The sequence below is a fragment of the Sapajus apella genome, unplaced genomic scaffold (assembly GCF_009761245.1).
Source record: "Sapajus apella isolate SASKATOON/1434 unplaced genomic scaffold, GSC_monkey_1.0 scaffold122, whole genome shotgun sequence".
Taxonomy (NCBI): domain Eukaryota; kingdom Metazoa; phylum Chordata; class Mammalia; order Primates; family Cebidae; genus Sapajus; species Sapajus apella.
The window spans coordinates 2,378,062-2,395,553 of record NW_022437062.1 but is presented as its reverse complement, the minus strand read 5'-3'; the positions used below and the strand labels follow the sequence as shown (position 1 = coordinate 2,395,553).

Here is a 17,492-nt window from a genome sequence, read left to right as displayed (position 1 = left end):
AGTAATATGTGACATATGCAGATAGTAGACTTCTTTGCAGCAGTTGCTAAGTGAAACCTGTATCCCCATATGGGGAAAGGTTCATGGAACATTATGGAGTGAAGAAAAGCATTGTATGGATAGACTGTAATATAAATGGGATCAAATTATACATAGCATGTAAACATATATGCATGCATTAGGAAGTTTAGAAAGATATATGTCAGATAGTAATGGGGCTATTCCATGGGGATAGAATTATGGAAATAATTTTTATTGTTTTTATAATTTGAACTTTGAATGACAGTTATTGAAAGGTATTTTTTGCCAGGTGTGGATGCCTGTAATCCCAGCAGTTTGGGAGGATGAAACAGAAAGATTGCTTGAGCCTAGGAGTTCAAGACCAGCCTGAGCAACATAGTGAGACTCTGTCTCTACCAAAAGAAAAAAATTAGCCAGGCATGGTGGAGTGCACCTGTAGTCCCAGCTACTGGAGAGACTGAGGTGAGAGTATCATTTGAGCCTGGGAGGACAAGGTTACAGTGAGCTATGATCGTGCCACTGCATTTCATCCTGGGCAACAGAACAAGACCTTGTCTTCCTAGCTATCTAGCTAGATAGAATGTTTAGGTTTATTTTTGCTTAAGGAGCTCTCTTTATACACTTTTTCTCTAATATGTCACATTACTTCTGAGGTATACACTGTAATCTGGTTATTGAGTATTTGCATGTCACAGATTATAGAATTCTCAGTGTGTGGTAGGCATGTAGTTCTATGCTCTAGGGATAAAACTTAGGCAGAGTCCCTCCTTACAGGTTGTCCTAGTTCGTTTTGGCTGCTGCAGCAAAATGCCATACACTAGGTAGCTTATAAACAAAAGTAATTTGTCACCATTCTTGAGTCTGGGAAGTCCACTCTTAAGGCACAGGCTTTGCCTGGTGAGGGCCCACATTCAAGCTCATAAGTAGTACTTTTTGGCTATATCGTTACATGGTGGAACAAACAGGACAACTCTTTCGAGTCTCTCTTATAACTAATCACATTCATGAGGGCTCTACCTTCCTAACTGAATCATAGCCTCACCTCCTAAAACCATCACATGGGTGATTCAATTTCCACATGTGAATTTTGCCGGGGATACAAACATTTGGAGTATAGCACTGGTTCATGGGAAAATGTGAATAAAAGAGTACTCAGAATATACGGTAATAGATACATATAACTTTAAGGTAATTCAAAGGAGGGAGTGATTAACTTGTGAGTGAATCAACAAAGGCTTTTTGAGGTGTTTGTGGCTGAGGTTAAGCATAAAACAGTTTTTTAGTAGAAAATTTGAAGTATGTCATTGTTGGACAGAGGAAGTAACATGTACCAGAAAAATCAGAAGTATGAAACATCAGATGCTAACAGAAAGAAACAGGTACATTAATATTTTTAAATCAACAAATGAGGATGAAAACCAGTAGGAACAAGCCATATGAAGAAAGTATATTGACTTTTTTCTTTTAAGTGACAGACTGTGCATTCATTTATTCTTTTGTTCGTCCTTGAAGTTTATTGTTCACATAAGGAAACCCACTATGTAATTTTTAGTAAGATGGATCCATTATCATAGAATTATATAGCAGATATGAATATAAGAGTGAACACTATGACAGCACCTGTGGTAAGAATATGGAGCACTGATTGTGGTTATATGAATTGTTTAAACCACATTCAAAAATCATTTTCGTTATGGGAACTGGAATGTATGTATATTCTGTGACCCAGCTTTTCTATTCTTGGATGTCTTCTAGGGAAACTCTCGTGTGTGTATTTCATAAGGCCTAAACACTATTATTCCTAGCAACATTTATTGAAACAGCAAAAAATTAGAACCACCCCAACATCCATAGACAGAGAATAGGTGAATGAATCGTAATGTTCTTATCCAGGCTCTGCCATCTAGTAACTGTTTTATTTTAGGCAAGTTACTTAATCCTTTTGGTCTTTCGTTTCTTCATATGGAGTAGGATGATAATACTATGTACCTCAAAGGATTATTGTGAGGATTGAGTTAACCCATGTAAACTGCTTGACACTGTCTGATACACAGAAAATGCTCAATATATTTTAGCTATCATTGCTACACAGAGGTCAAAATGACTATCACTACATGTGACAGTGTGCATGAATTTCACTGAAAAAAAAATGAGCAAAAAAGTTGCAGAATGTCCCATGATATCAGTCAGTTCAAAGCATCTGTAAATATTGTTCAGGGATATTTGTGGGGTAAAGCTGTAAAGAAGATAAGAAAATGAAAAAAAAAATGACTTGATGATAGGGTTTATCTGCTGAGGGTCCAAGTGGTAGAGGTAGGGGGGTGCTAATGCAGAGAAACACAGAGGAGTAATTAGTTGTATTGCTTATGTTGACTTTTCTTAAATTGGTTGACAAATGTACATATTCTGTTATTCTTTACATTATGTATATAGTCCTTTATACATACAAAATAACTCCTTAGAGAACCCATGAGTCCCCTGGTTCTAGCCTTAACTCCCCAGAACTATATTAATAGTTTGGTGTGTAATCGTTTCTAATATTTTAAAAGTTATAAATCCATCAGTTCATCCTTCTATCAGTTAGACAAATGTGATCATGCCATACTGACTGTTCTGTACCTAGCTTTTTTCATTTAACAATACCTTGAGAATACTGAAATTATTTTAATAGCTGCACAGAATTTAATCGTGTATGTCATAATTTTTAACCAGTTTCCTGCTGGTCAAGCCGTAAGATATTTTCATTCTTGTTTTCTTTATTTTGTTAAAAAATAGTGCCACTTTGATTGTGTATGTCTGTATGTGTGTATCTGTATATACAGTCAGTTTCTCAAATTGACTAGGTCAAAAGGTGTGGATTTTTTTTTCCAGTGGCATTGTCAAATTGCACTCTCACCAACGATACAAAAAAGTACTTCTATTTCTCTAAACCCTTGCCAACATTTAGTATTATTATTTACTTTTACGTCATTCCTAGTTAGTATATACAGATGGCATTATATTTTTATGTGTCTTTAATTGCATTGTCAGTATGTTTTTGTATACTTACTATCCGTTTCTTTTTCTTAGGAAAATAAAATTGGGCTTTATCTTGCAAGTCTTATGTTTCCCAGGGAGAAAGGGCCTATTCCTATGTACTGTGTAAATTATGTACCTTGCAAAAGAGTTCCTTGGGCAATAGTCTCCTCCCTATCCTCTCCAGTGTGTGCCCAGTCGTCCAGCAAAGCTTTGGTAATTGGAAACTTTAAGGGGTTTTGAACAGAAAAACCAATTAGACTTGCCTGAAGAATAATGGTGCAAAGGCTGGAAACAAGGAAAACAGTTAGAAACCTACTGAAATAAGACAGGCAAAAAAAGATAATGAGGGCTTTGCATTAAGACAGTGAATAGTGGGTACTGAGAAGAGGAAATGGATTTGAAAGATACTCAGATTACCTTGTTTAGAAAATTACCGACATAAAGACATATTCTACATGAATTCAGAAGGGTTTGGGCAAAGGTATAATATGTCTCTCAGTTCATTGTTTCAGATGAAGAGGGAAAATGTATTTAAGCTAAAAAGAGATTTCATTGATAGAGAATTTTTTAAAAATATTATGATTCATCAGTCACAGTGGTGTGTACCTGTCTGCAGTACCAGCTATGAGGGAGTATGACTTGAGACCAGGAGTTTGAGGCCATCCTGGACAACATAGTGAGACCCTGCCTCTTGAAAAGAAAGGCAAAACAAGCATAGAATTGATGGTAAACCTGTTTTATTCTAGGCATAATATTCATAAACATGTTATTTGGAAAAATAAATGATTAGTCTCATTGAGTTACACCTCCAATAAAGTTTAAAATAATAGGCTGGGTGCGGTGGCTCATGCCAATAATCCCAGCACTTTAGGAAGCTGAGGCAGGCAGATCATGAGACCACCTCAGTCAAGAGGTTAAGACCATCCTGGCCAACATAATGAAACCCTGTCTCTACTAAAAATACAAAAATTAGCTGGGCGTGGTGGCACGTGCCTGTAATCCCAGCTACTAGAGACTGAGGCAGGAGAATTACTTGAACCCGGGAGGCAGAGGTTTCAGTGAGCTGAAATCACGCCACAGCAGTGTAACCTGGGTGATAGAATGAGACTTCATCTCAAAAAATAAAAATAAGTAAATTAAAAATTTTAAATATAAAATGATTCTATATCAAAAGTAAGGGAGAAAGTATATAGTACATTGATTTTAAAATTAACTATATAAAAGTAAGCTTACAAAATTGGAAAAGTACTCATATCATCAAAGAGTATTAACATTTATTTCCTTCTAACTCTATATCTTTTTATGACTATTTCCTACATTGTGTATTATTCACAAACCTAATTTCAAATGACCACACCATATTCACTTTATAGGCATATCATAATTTACTTCATCATTCTCTTATTATGTCATGTTTAAGTTGTTTCTTTCTTTTTACTATTAAAAATAGTTCTCTACCTAGAGGAAAAGAAGGCATTTTATGAAAATAATACTTGCATATGCATGTTTGTAGCAGCACAATTTGCAATAACAAAAATATGGAACCAGCCCAAATACCCATCAATCAACAAGTGGATAAAGAAAATGCTCATCACTCAATGAATTGATAAAGAAACACACCCGCACACATACGCACACACACACACACAGTGGAATACTACTCAGCCATAAAAAGGAGAGAAATAATGGCACTCGCAGCAACCTGGATGGACTTGGAAGCTATTATTCTAAGTGAAGCAATTGAGGAATGGAAAACCAAACATCATAGGTTCTCACTCATTCTCACTCATACGTGGGATGCAAAGGCATGAGAATGATACATTGGACTTTGGGGACTTGGGAAAGGGTGAGAGTGGTGAGAGATAAAAGACTACACTTTGGGTATAGTGTACACTGATTGGGTGTGCACCAAAAATCTCAGAAATCACCGCTAACGAACTTTTTCATGTGACCAATCATCACCTGTTCCCCCAAAAAACTAATGAAATAAAAAAATTTAAAAACTTAAAAACAACAACAAATAATACTTCTGAGAAAAATACTTTGTGCCTAAAGCTTCTTCCATGTTAGTATTTCCTTTTCTTTGCCAGATTCAAGAAGTGGTGAAAATGCATGAATGTTTTGCTTTCCAGAAAGAGTTGTTCCAGATTTTACTTCTGTGTGTGTAGAATTAGCAATGAATGAGAATGCCTGTTTCCTTATCACCACTTTTTAAAAAACTTGTAAGTTTAATATGCAGTGAAACTTTTAACTTGCCCAAAGAGATAATTAGGTAGTCGGAAAATAATTTTTTCTAGTTTAGGATTCTCTAAAATGTTAATTTGATTCTTATAATTCCTGAATAACATGTACTTCGTTGTAGATTTTATACTTTGCATTTTCAAACAGTCCTTAGTTTACCATATCAGACATGTGAAAGATGCTTTGCTTATTTGAGACCCGTTTAGATATGTAGCTATAAATTCAGCATGCCATATAAACTATTCCTGCTTAATAGGTTAATTCCAGGTATTTTGGTAAACATTTAAAAGTCATTTCTTACTCAAATATTACAGTTTAATGAAGCAGCAAATGCTTGTGATATTTTCTTAAAAAATGTACTTACATTTAAAGTAAAATGTGTTAATGCTTAATTTACAGGATATAAATAGAAATAACCCAACTCAGTACAGCTAAACACTCAGTTGGTTCATCTACAGATTTTTAAAGTCAGCTTTAATTTATAATTCTAACATGACTTCTCAGTTATTATAATTTAGTAAAAGATAACCTAATTCAAAACAAGTCACAATTAGAAGCAATATCTTACAATTAACACTGATACTGGTATAACTTATGCTTGTTTATAGTTTTTAATTCCTTAAGTATTATGACACTGAGATTGTCAATGCAGACATTATATTCAACTTATAATAAAAGGAAATTGTGCACCTATAATCCCAGCACTTTGGGAGGCTGAGGTGGGTGGATCACTTGAGGTCAGGAGTTCGAGACCAGTCTGGCCAACATGGTGACGCCCTGTTGCTACTAAAAATACAAAAATTAACCAGGCATGGTGGCACACATCTGTAGTTCTAGCTACTTGGGAGGCTGAAGCAGGAGAATCGCTTGAACCTCCAATGGGGAGGTTGCAGTGAGCCAAGATTGCATAACTGCACTATAGCCTGTGCGACAACAGCAAGACTCCATCTCAAGAAAAAAACAAAAAAAAAAAAAATTGTGACTTAGAGAAGCTACCAAAGTAAGACAAGATTCTAACTTCAGTCTTTTCTCACCCATTTTTTTCTCCCAGTATTTTTTCTATTCAATTTACTTATGATTTTTCACAATTATTTGAGCCATTTATTTTCAGAAATCTCTGGAACAGATAAATACATTTCCTGAAGGTTTCTACTCTTCCCAATTTTGATTATGTATTTTGAAAGAATATTTACTGGATATCAGTGTTTAGCCAACATTTTCCCAATATTTTATCAGTAACTGTCACAACACATTGGGACAGCTGTTACGAAAATTGGATAAAAATAGCAGCCAGTTTTGACATAGTTTTAAGTCACAGCAGATTATCAGAAATATTTTTAATAGTTTAATTGCCTACTCCTTGATACAGTAACAACTTTTAGTTTTAGGAGCATTTTCCGTTGTATTGTTATCTCATTAGATTCTTATGATAACTCGTGTCATAAAATAGCATTGGTATTACATTTATTTTGTAATTGAGAAAATTGAATGCCAAAGGAATTAAATGGGACAAGGCTATTTTTTTGTGGAGCAAAAACTAAAACTTGCATTTATAAATGTAAAATATCTCAGTCGTTTTTGAATTTTATTTGTTAATTTTGGATGTAGCACCAAAAAAATCTTTTTAAAGAAAAGTTTATGGAAGGTTTGAACCCTTAAAATTGTTAGCCCTATAGTGATTGCTCTGAATTATTTTAGAATAAGCCAGTGAAAGTATTTCAGCCACTTGTACTTGGGTATCACATTTTTTTTCTTAAATAATTATTCAGTGATGGGAATAGTAATATCCCATTTCTTTAAAAAATTAAATGAAACAAAGCCGTTCTAGGACTTCGTGTTTTGTAGTGTGCTAAATTTTACTTGACATTTATTTTATAGAAATTATTGTTTATGACATTTTAAAAGCATGTCTTGAGTATCATTTATTGAGCATATCTCCCAACCTAAGTCTAATAAGAGTGCATGATTTAAATCCTGTGCAATCAGCAAGTTTAGGTGAATTTATTCATTCACTCATTCAACACGGTAATAAACTACTATTATCTTCTGACTTTTGACTCAATGTATCAATAGCACAGTACTTGGAGCATATTTTTTTAAACTTGCAAAATAAAACATAGATTTGTGTTTTCCTTCCTAATAATTTTTGCTTTTTCTATGCACGTTTATCACTTTTATTATAGTTAAAAGCATTATTATAATTAGATAGCTCTTCTACATGACATGGTTAGCCTTTTAGTTCTTCATATTATTTTTAATAAGAAAGCCCATTTTTCTCCCAAGTTGAATTTTTCCAAAAGTTCATATTACTGTATTTTGACATAGCTTTCTAGTCATGTACATTTGAGTTTTGGGAATTGCCATTCATAGCAATGTCAATGATAAATACTTATTGACTTGATAAGTACTTGTTAGAGTGAAAGTATCTTATTTCGTGGTGGTGGTGGTGGTGGTGGTTTTTTATTCTGGCAACTAATGAGTTGAGGGTTGTTCCCAATAGGCAACTGAAGAGGATTCTTCCAGTTCTCTAGTGAAGGATCACCTTTTTCAGCAAGAGACAGTTGTTACCAGTGAGCCTTATAGAATCTCAAATACAAGACCTTCTCCCTTTGAAGATCTGAATGCCAGAAGAGTCTACATGCAAAGCCAAGCCAATCAGGTAAGAAGATAAAATATTTTTTCAGCATGTTGTTTGTATGTGTAGAAATGGGATGATGTCTTAGGTAAGGACATTAAAACCATCTGCCCTTTACCAGACACAGTAAACCAAAACCAAACCAAAACTAAACAGAATAAAAATACAAAACCAGGAGAATTTGATTTGTAATGAATCAAATCCAGAGTGAAGCAATAAACATGTATACCATAAAGTCCTATATGGGTATAGTGATTGAGCCATAAATTTGACTTTACAGTTTTTGGTGGCAAAGGTGACAAAGGAAACGTGTTAGTTACATTTTCATTATCCAGAAGGAAGAAGTACTCCATCCTCTTGAGAAATAGAAGTTTCCCTAGCATTACTCAATAATAAACTTCTTAGACCAGAGTTACTATTTTAAAATCCCTCTGCAAATACATATGTGGCAAATACATTTATATATTTCATAAGGTTTTTCTTATAACTTACCCCAAAAGCTGAAAATGCGCTTCAAAATCAACTCAGTGAAAACATTTGCATTGGGCACTACATATACAACCTTCTAATTGTTCCCACTAAAATGATCTAAAAATGAAAATGTGATTGTAGAACATAACCCTATTTGCCATTCACAGGTAATATCAGAAGACCGTTCTTGACCTTAATTCGCTTAGTGATACGAATAAATGTTTTTGTTGTTGCTAAATATTTGTAACTGTTAACGCTCTGTCTGCAAAAATCAAAGGCTTAAGTATTATCTATTCTTCTTGATAGATGTTATTTATAAGATGTAATAGTGTCCATTGGCATAGTGGCTATGCTGAAAGCCCACCTACTTCTCATTTAATGACTCATTTTGACCTGAGGAATTCAGACATTTAGTTTGTTAGGGAACACATATAGGTAGAACCTAGATAGACAAATCAGATGAATGTGATAAAGCATTCAGTTCAACAGATTATCGCCATTAATTATATTATACTATATGCTTATAGCATATATGAGATCCTATGCTTAAAGTTGAGTGATTGAAATGAAAATAATCCATGGTTTCTTTCTAAAGGAGTTTCTGGTGAGGTAATAGATGCATGTTCTTGTTGCTCTGGGAGCTCAGGACTGGGGCATTGAACTGATGCTGGAAGTTGATGGATTTTTTTCTAGGTATACCTAAACATATCAAGGATGAGATGAATTGTTAACCAGTTGAAGTGGGTTGGAATGAAAATGGGAGGAAAAGACACAGGAAGAGAAGAAGATGTATGTTTTAGAGAGTGTCATATCAGGCTGCCATAACAAAATATTGTAAACTGGGTGGCTTAAGCAACAGAAGTTTGTTTGCCTTTAGTTCTGGGCAATTAAAAGTATAAAATCAGGGTGCCAGCATGGATGTGGTATGGTGAGGGGGTTCTTCCTGGCTTTTTTCTAGATGGTTACCTACCCTCTGAGGGAGAGGGAAATAAAATTATTTGGTGTCTCCTCCTGTAAGGACACTGATCTCACCAGGTCAGGTCCCTAACTTTATGACTTACCTCCCAAAGGATACATCTTCAAATACCCTTTGGGAGATAAGGGACTGCAGCATATGAATTCTAAAGGGACAGAGACGTTCAGTCCACAACAGGGAGCAACATGAGCAAAAGTGTACATGACATGGTGGAGAAAAAGAGAAACAGAAAAGGGCAAGGACCAGATTGTTGAATTTTTATGTTGTGAAGACACCTTGGACTTGATCTTCTCTGTTGTTTCACAAACCTATTTAATTTGCCAGAAGTTACAAGAAACCACAGGCCAAAAGCACAGTGTGTTTTTATGGAGTATCAGTTTTACTCAATTAAAAAAAATTCCCAAGTAGTCTTCCAGTTTATATTCCCACCAGTGGTGGAAATTTTCATGAACACTTGGTATTGTGCATTTTCTTTTTTGATTTAGTCCTTAGATGAAAGTAATATTTTACTGTGATTTTTAGTGTGCACACACGCGCACACACACCCACACATATTTTTTTTGAGACAAAATCTCACTGTGTCACCCATGTTGGAGTGCAGTGGTGCAATCTGGGCTCACTGTAACCTCTGCCTCCCTGGCTGAGTGATTCTTCTGCCTTAGTTTCCCTAGTAGCTAGGATTATATGCATGTGCCACCACACCTGGCTACTGTTTGTATTTTTAGTAGAGACAGGGTTTCACCATGTTGACCAGGCTTATCTTGCACACCTGACCTCAACTGATCCACCCACCTCAACCTCCCAAAGTGCTGGGATTACAGGCATAAGCCACCTCGCCCAGCCTTACCTTATATTTTTCTTGGTTACGATATTGAGCAACATTTTCCTATGCTTATTGACTGTTTACTGATTGCTGTTTGCTAAATACCTGTTAAGTCTTTTACACATCTTACGTTGAGCTATGTTACTCATTTATAGATGTTTTTTTTTTATTTCGAAAATAAGCCCTTTATTGGAAATATGCATTACAGCTGTCTTCTCTTACCCTGAGGTTTACCTTTTCACTTTCTTAATGATGTCTTTTGCCAAACAAACGTTCGTAATTTTAATGAAAGAGCAGTTCAGCAATCTTTTCCTTTATGGTTGGTGCTTTTCTGTCTTAAGAACTCCCGTAAGTACCCACCAAATCATAAAGATATTCTTCTGTGTTATCTTTTATAAGCCTTATTGTTTTTGCATTCACATTTGATTTTTCAGTGAGGAGAAATTAGGAGGCCAAGGCTTGTTTTATTATATTTTTTTTCTTTATTTTTTTATAGCCAATTGCTGCAACATCATCTAGTAAAAAGTCTGTCCTTCTGAAACTACTGCATTGCGTTTTTAGCTTTGTCATGTGATTATGTATGTATGTTAGTCCATTTTCAAACTACAGATAAAGACAAGACTGGGTAATTTATAAAGAAAAAGGGGTTTAATGGACTGACAATTCCACATGGCTAGGGAGGCCTTACTATCATGGCAGAAGGTGAAAGGCATGTCTTACATGGTGGCAGACAAGAGAGAATGAAAGCCAAGAGACAGGATACCCCTTATAAAACCATCAGATCTTTGAGACTTACTCACTACCATGAGACCAGTATGGGGGAAACTGGCCCCATGATTCAATTATGTCCCACTGGGTCTCTCAGACAACACTTGGGAATTATGGTAGCTACTATTCAAGATGAGATTTGAGTAGGCACACAGCGGTACCGTTTCAATGTATCTATATGTTAGTGATCTCTGTTCTTTTCCCTTGGCCTGTTTGTTTTTCTGCAGTGCCCTGCTGTTTTCATTACTGTGGCTTTATAACAAGTTTGATCTGGGAGTTATACCTTCCAACTTTGCCCTTTAAGATTTTCTTTGTTGTTCTTGACCTATATAAATTTTGTTCAGTTTATCGGTGTCCACAGAATACCTTCCTGATCGCGATTGTATTGCATTCTTAAATTAATATGCTAGAAATTGAGATCTCTATGTCATTGAATCTTCTAATCCATGAAATGGTGTATACTTCCATTTATTTAGTTTTCCTTAGATTTTTCTAAACAATTATTTGTGGTTTTCTATTTGGAAATTTTTCATATCTTTTGTTATGTTCATTCTTATATTTGATTTTTTGTTATTGTAAGCATATTTTACATATTACCCTTATATCCAGATACACTATTAAATAATGCTTCAATCTGTTGATTATTTGGATGTTGATTTCTTACCTTATTGCACTGGCTAAGAGTTATAATGCAAGGGGACATCACAGGCATTCTTGTTTTTCCCTGATCTCACAGGAAAGCTTTTTAATATCTATCATTAATTATGATGTGTTTACTATATGTTTTTATAGATCTCTTGAACAGATTAAGGATAATCTTGTATTCCTACAGAACTAAGTTTTTGTTACATGCTTTTTCTGCAGTAATTGAGGTGATTCTGTTTTTTTCTTCCTTTATTCTGTTTGTTAAATTGCAGTCATTGGTTTGCAACCTTGCAATCTTAGAATAAACTCATTCGGGTTGCCATGTGATATAGTCATTATACATATACATACATATAGGCGTATACATCCTGCATACATACCATTGGATTTGTCAGTATTTCGTCTTGGATTTTTATGTCTATGCTTATGAAAGAGATCAACATAATTTTCCTTTCTCATAATATTTTTATCAGGTGTTGCTATCAGGGTATGTTAGCTTCATAAAATAAGTTGAACAGTATTTCTTTTCACATGTATGGAAGAGTTTAAGATTGGTCGTTATTTCTTTCTTAAACGTTTGGTAGAATTCCCTAGTGAAGCCATCTGGGCTTAGATTTTTTTTTTTTTTTTGGATGGTTTTGAATTACAGAATCAATTTCCTTAACAGACATAGGACTGTTCACAATTCCTAATTCCTTTTGTGTCAGCTGTGACAAGTTACAATTTACAGTAACTTTGTCTATTTCATCCAGATTTTCAAGTTTATTGGCATAAATATATCCCATTTTTCATTGCAGATATTGAAAATATGTGCCTTCTCTCCTTTGATTATTCTTGCTTAGAGGTTTATCATTTTTAGCCTTTTCGAAGACAGCTTTTGGATTTTTTATGTCTTTAAATGTTTGTTTTTATTTCATTAATTTCTGCTTCTGACTTCTGTTTGCCTACACCATTAGGTTTTAGCTTTGCTCTTCCTGGTTTTATATTCTTGTAAAAGCTGAGTTTCTTGATTTTTTTTTTCCTCTTTTTCTGTCTTTTTCTAACATACATATTTAAGGCTATAAATTTTCATTTAAGTGCTCCTCTATCCACATTTTACAGGATTTTCTAGTTTGTTCATTTTTAATGGAAAATTTGAGACATACCAGAGATAGAATGAATAAAGGAGTAAACTACCATATGCTACTCTGCTTCCAACACCTATCATTGGCAAAATGATGATATGCCCTGTTTTTACCATTATTCAGAAATGGGTTGTTTCATTTCTAAATATTTGGGATTTTCTAATTTTCTCTTTAATGTTACAAATAAAGATGATTTTATGTATGATTTTATTTTATTGGCATTTGTTGGAACTTGATTGATGGCCCAGCATATGATCAGTGTTTTAGTAGTGGGTATAGCAGCGTTTTTGTTGAGTTGATCCTTTTGTCATTATGAGATAACTTTCTTTGTCTCTAGTAATATTTCTTGCTTAAAAGTACTTTTTTGATATCAGACTACATCAGTTTTTTTCTGGTTAGCACTTTCACAATAGTTTTTTTTTTTTTTTTCTTTTTACTTCCAGCATTTCTGTATCATTTATTTAAGACCTCTGTTTAAAACCATGTGTAGTTGGGTTTAGGTCCCCCCGCCCCAAGAATGTCTTTGTCTTTTAATTGGAGTATTTTGTTCATTTACTTTACAATTATTGATATAAATCTACCATTTTATTCACTTTATTTGCCCCATTTGCTGTGTGTGTTTTTTTCTTTCACTTTGCTTATTCAAATATATTTAATTGCCTGATTATCATCCCTTTATTAGCTAATGGGTAATACAGTTGTTTAATATTTTTAGTGATTATCCTTGAGATATCTTGACTCCTTAAAATCTATTCTGTATTATTGTTGTACCATTTTCAGGATAATGCACAGATCTACAGTATCTTAACTCCATTTACCTCTCTTTTACCTTTTTTGTAATCGTCATTACGAACTTTATCTCTATAAAATTTGAAACCTTGCAAAATATTATTTGAAACAGTGAGCATTCATTGAGGTTTATTCACCTTTTTATGACTTTTGACATTCTTCAATACCTTATGTATTATGCTTCCATCTAGGATCATTTGCTGTTTTTTGGTGCTTGCTGAGCCTCAGTTTTCATTTATCTGAAAAAAAAAAAAAAACTTTGATTTCTTTTATTTTTGAAGGATGTTTTGCTCTTTTGAATTCTAAGTTATAATTTATTTTCTTTCATTAATTTAAAAGATGTAATACCATTGAGAAGAAGTTTCTACGCTTTCTATTAAGAAATAATACCTTTATTGTTTTCAGATGTTTTATTATGCTATATCTAGGTATTAGGTTATGTATTTTGTTTTGGGTGTATAGAGCTACTGGAATCTGTGACTTAATGTTTTTGAACAGATTTAGAAGTTTTCAACCAGTAGCTCTTTATTGTTTGAAGCTCAGGGAGAGTTAAAGACTAGAGATAAATTTTGGGAATTACTATCAGAGAATGAAAACTGAAACTATGAGGAGAAGTTAGAATTATTTTAGAAGACTGTGTTCTATTTTAAAACTGTTACAGTAGGGAATCACTAAATATTGAGACCGTGAGTTAAAAAAGACCAGTCACATTACGAGAACCAGAAAAGGATGTCTCAGAAGCCTGGGGAAGACAATGTAAAGGAAATGATGGAGTAGTTAATTAATGTTTTACAGTAAAATGCCCCAATAAAATTCCAATTCATCTCCATAAAGGTAATTGGTAACTGTACCACAATGTCAGTGGGATTAAGAGGTATGCATGACTGGAGAGGAAACAAAGGTGATGTTTGCTAGCCACTTCTCTAGAAGCTTGACTGCAAAAGGCTTCCTTAACAAATAGATGGGGTTAGAAGGATGCAGGTTCAAGAAATGAATATGGTCATAAGATGAAGAAAGTGCAGAAGTTAAAAGACTCAGGACAGAGAAAAAAATTAATAGAGCAAAGGCAATTAATAGAGCAAAGGCAAAAGACAGGAGAATTGCATGAGAAGAGGTAGAATTACTTCATTTTCCAAGGTGGAAGTGAAGTTTAGGTGGCGCTACAGATTTATTAGAGAGACAGAGAGTTAATGAAATTCAAACTTGATTAATTCAGCATTGTGGGCCCTGCTGTTCTTTTCCCAAAGTCTTAAAAGTGGGTAGAGAAAGAAGAAAAAAAAACTTCTGTATCATCTAGGAGCTTTGCATCCAGCAAGTCTCATGCCATAGCAAATACAGTGGGAATTATTCAAGGTAGACACAAATTGTAAAAGGCTCCAGGTCAGTCTCCCAGGCTTCCTGTAGCTTTAGTTTTCACTGATCATTATTATTAATCTTTATTATAGCTGGTGCCTACAACATGCTAGATACTATTTTAAGTGCTTTACTTATATACTCATTTTAATCCTCACAACAAACTGACAAACTACCTAATTTTAGTGATTAAAAATTATCTGTAGTTTATATATGTTGTCCAAACTTATTATGAAATTTTATTAAAAAAAAATAAGATATTTGTACAAGAAGGAAAATTGCAAGCCAGTTTTACTTTGAGCAAAATAATTGTAAGAATAAAGGCTGAAAGCAATCTGCATACTCTCACTAGAGACTTTGGGATATTAAAATGAACCCACCAGGAGTCATATTTGCTTATAAACTTGCAGGCATCCTATGAGAAATTTGAATCTGGAGCTACTCAGTTTAACAATTTTAAATACAAAATATTTTCCCACATCTTGAGTAGTGGGCAGAAAAACTCATCTCAACGTAGGAGAGAGTGGAAGTATGCATATCCTAAATTAAGTCACTGTTTCATACAGTTGAGCAGGGAAAGGAAACCCGGTGAATGTAACACAGGAAAGTTATGTTATACCAATATTCCTCATCCCAGACCCTGGGAATTTATTTGGCCTACCTTCTTTGGCTGAAAGAACTATAAATTTAAAGGTGTTCTTTTGATTGATGAGGAAAAAGAACTGAACTCTTCTCCCAGAATAGTAATGGTGGTCATGATGGGGTGGTTGAGGAATGTAGTCATCAGGTAGAAAGTATAAAAAGTACTAGATACTACAGAGAGAGAAGTGAAACAGCATTTGGCAGACAGCTGTTAGCTTTGGGATTATGACATGGCCACTAGAGCCCATTCTGTTTGGGTCTGAATTCCCGCTTTTTTACTTACTAGCTGTGTGGCCTTGTGCAAGTTACTTAAGTTCTTTGTGCCTTAGTATCCTCGTCTGTGAATTGGAATAATAACAGTATCTACCCCCTAGAGTTTGCTGATGTTATATTCGGTGACCTTCTCAGTTTAATAGGAATTAGAATGGAATGGTTTTTCTCTTTTAAAGCAGCACTAGACGATAGCTATACATATAGTAAAGAAATATTGTAGAAGTTTCTTAATAGGAACAAAACACAGTTCCATTCAGCACAGTGCTCTTAAAATGGTGTACCAGTTGTCCATTTGTATGTGACCCAGAAGACCTCACAGGATGAATTTTCCATAGTAGAGTCTGGCCCTTAGCTTGCAGACCAGACACTTTATTTTCTTAGGATACTAGGACTAAAGTCATCTTCAGAGATTCAAATTGAGTTTAAGAAAATGGTATGTAAAAATTATAACACAATTTGATTTCAGCCATCATGAGGGCTGTTGTTACTAGTCGTAGCTTGATTAATATATTCTTTACCAAAAGTAGGTCTTTATGAGATCATCACTGAAGCTTGATGAGTGTAAATGCTCAACAAAATAATTATGTCCTTTGAATGTTTAATTCCATTGAACTGGGGTAAGTTGGTGGATCCTTTTCTACGACAGAGGAACAACCTTGCCAAAAGGACAAGACAGTTGCCTTGGCTGAACTATAAAGAGTCTAAGGTAGCAAGTTAGCAGTTTTATGAATGCTGCTTAGAAGACATGGCTGCTGGGTCAGAGACAAAGGACTTTATTATTCACAGTACAGTAGTAGCATGAGCTTCATGTTTGTGTTGGTTTTTGTTGCTCTTCCAAATCTCATGGGAATGATGCTCAGAAATACTTTGAAAACTCAGGGGGTTTGCATCCCAGCATTGGAATCCTGAACTTAAGAAAGCCAAGTCTTTTATAATGACTTTTAATGCAGTTGAATAGCCTGCCTGAATTGCTGAGGAAGGAGATACTATCTTTGTTATACCAGACACCAAACAAGCCTGTCTCCAAAGAGGAAACACTATGTCTTTAAAGTGTTTCACTCTACGGACATCCTTGAAAAGATAATCCAAAACAAAAGACAGGTAGTGCATATGCTCACTAGATATGGAGAGATGGGACCCATAAAGAATTGTCAGCTAATGCTAGCTTAAGTTTTTCCCTTAGTAATGCTTAAATAGGCATTGCCAGTGTTTGTGTTTGACTCATTTTTTATTGCTTTGAAGACCTAGTAAATCCTTTGAGGCCAGGCTTGGTTGCTCACACTTGTGATCACAGCACTTTGGGAGGTTGAGGTAGGAGGATCACTTGAGTCTAGGCATTTGAGACCACCTGGGAAACATAGCAAGACCCCATTTCTACAAAATATGTATATATATTTAAATTAGCTGGGTCTGGTGGTATTCACCTATAGTCTCAGCTACTCAGGAGTCTAAAGCAGGAGGATTGCTTGAGCCAGGGAGATCAAGGTGGCAGTGAGCCATGCACGCAATTGCACTCAACCTGGGTGATGGAGTGAAACCTTGTCTCAAAAAAAAAAAAAAAATCCTTTGGATGGATAGATATATTATTTTCAAAGTCTTATAGGCCTGGAAGCCATTACAGCTCTTTAGCTCATTTTCTCTTTCATGCTCCTGGGGTTCATTTCACTTGTAGACAAATATGCAACATATATCAAAAATTTATGACATGTTTAA

The 17,492-nt window shown here is 34.7% G+C and overlaps 1 protein-coding gene across 5 annotated transcripts in view; it reads left to right on the top strand.

The window, feature by feature from the left end:
* The window catches only part of SPRED1 (sprouty related EVH1 domain containing 1), a 114,436-nt gene that overhangs the window by 89,715 nt on the left and 7,229 nt on the right, over nt 1–17,492 (top strand). For 4 of the 5 annotated variants that reach the window (XM_032261204.1, XM_032261205.1, XM_032261207.1 and 1 more), the window contains one exon: nt 7,781–7,939. The exons of the other annotated variant lie outside the window; for it this stretch is intronic. In XM_032261204.1, coding sequence (XP_032117095.1) covers nt 7,781–7,939 — 159 coding nt within the window. The remainder of the gene's footprint in view (nt 1–7,780; nt 7,940–17,492) is intronic. 5 annotated transcript variants of the gene reach the window in all.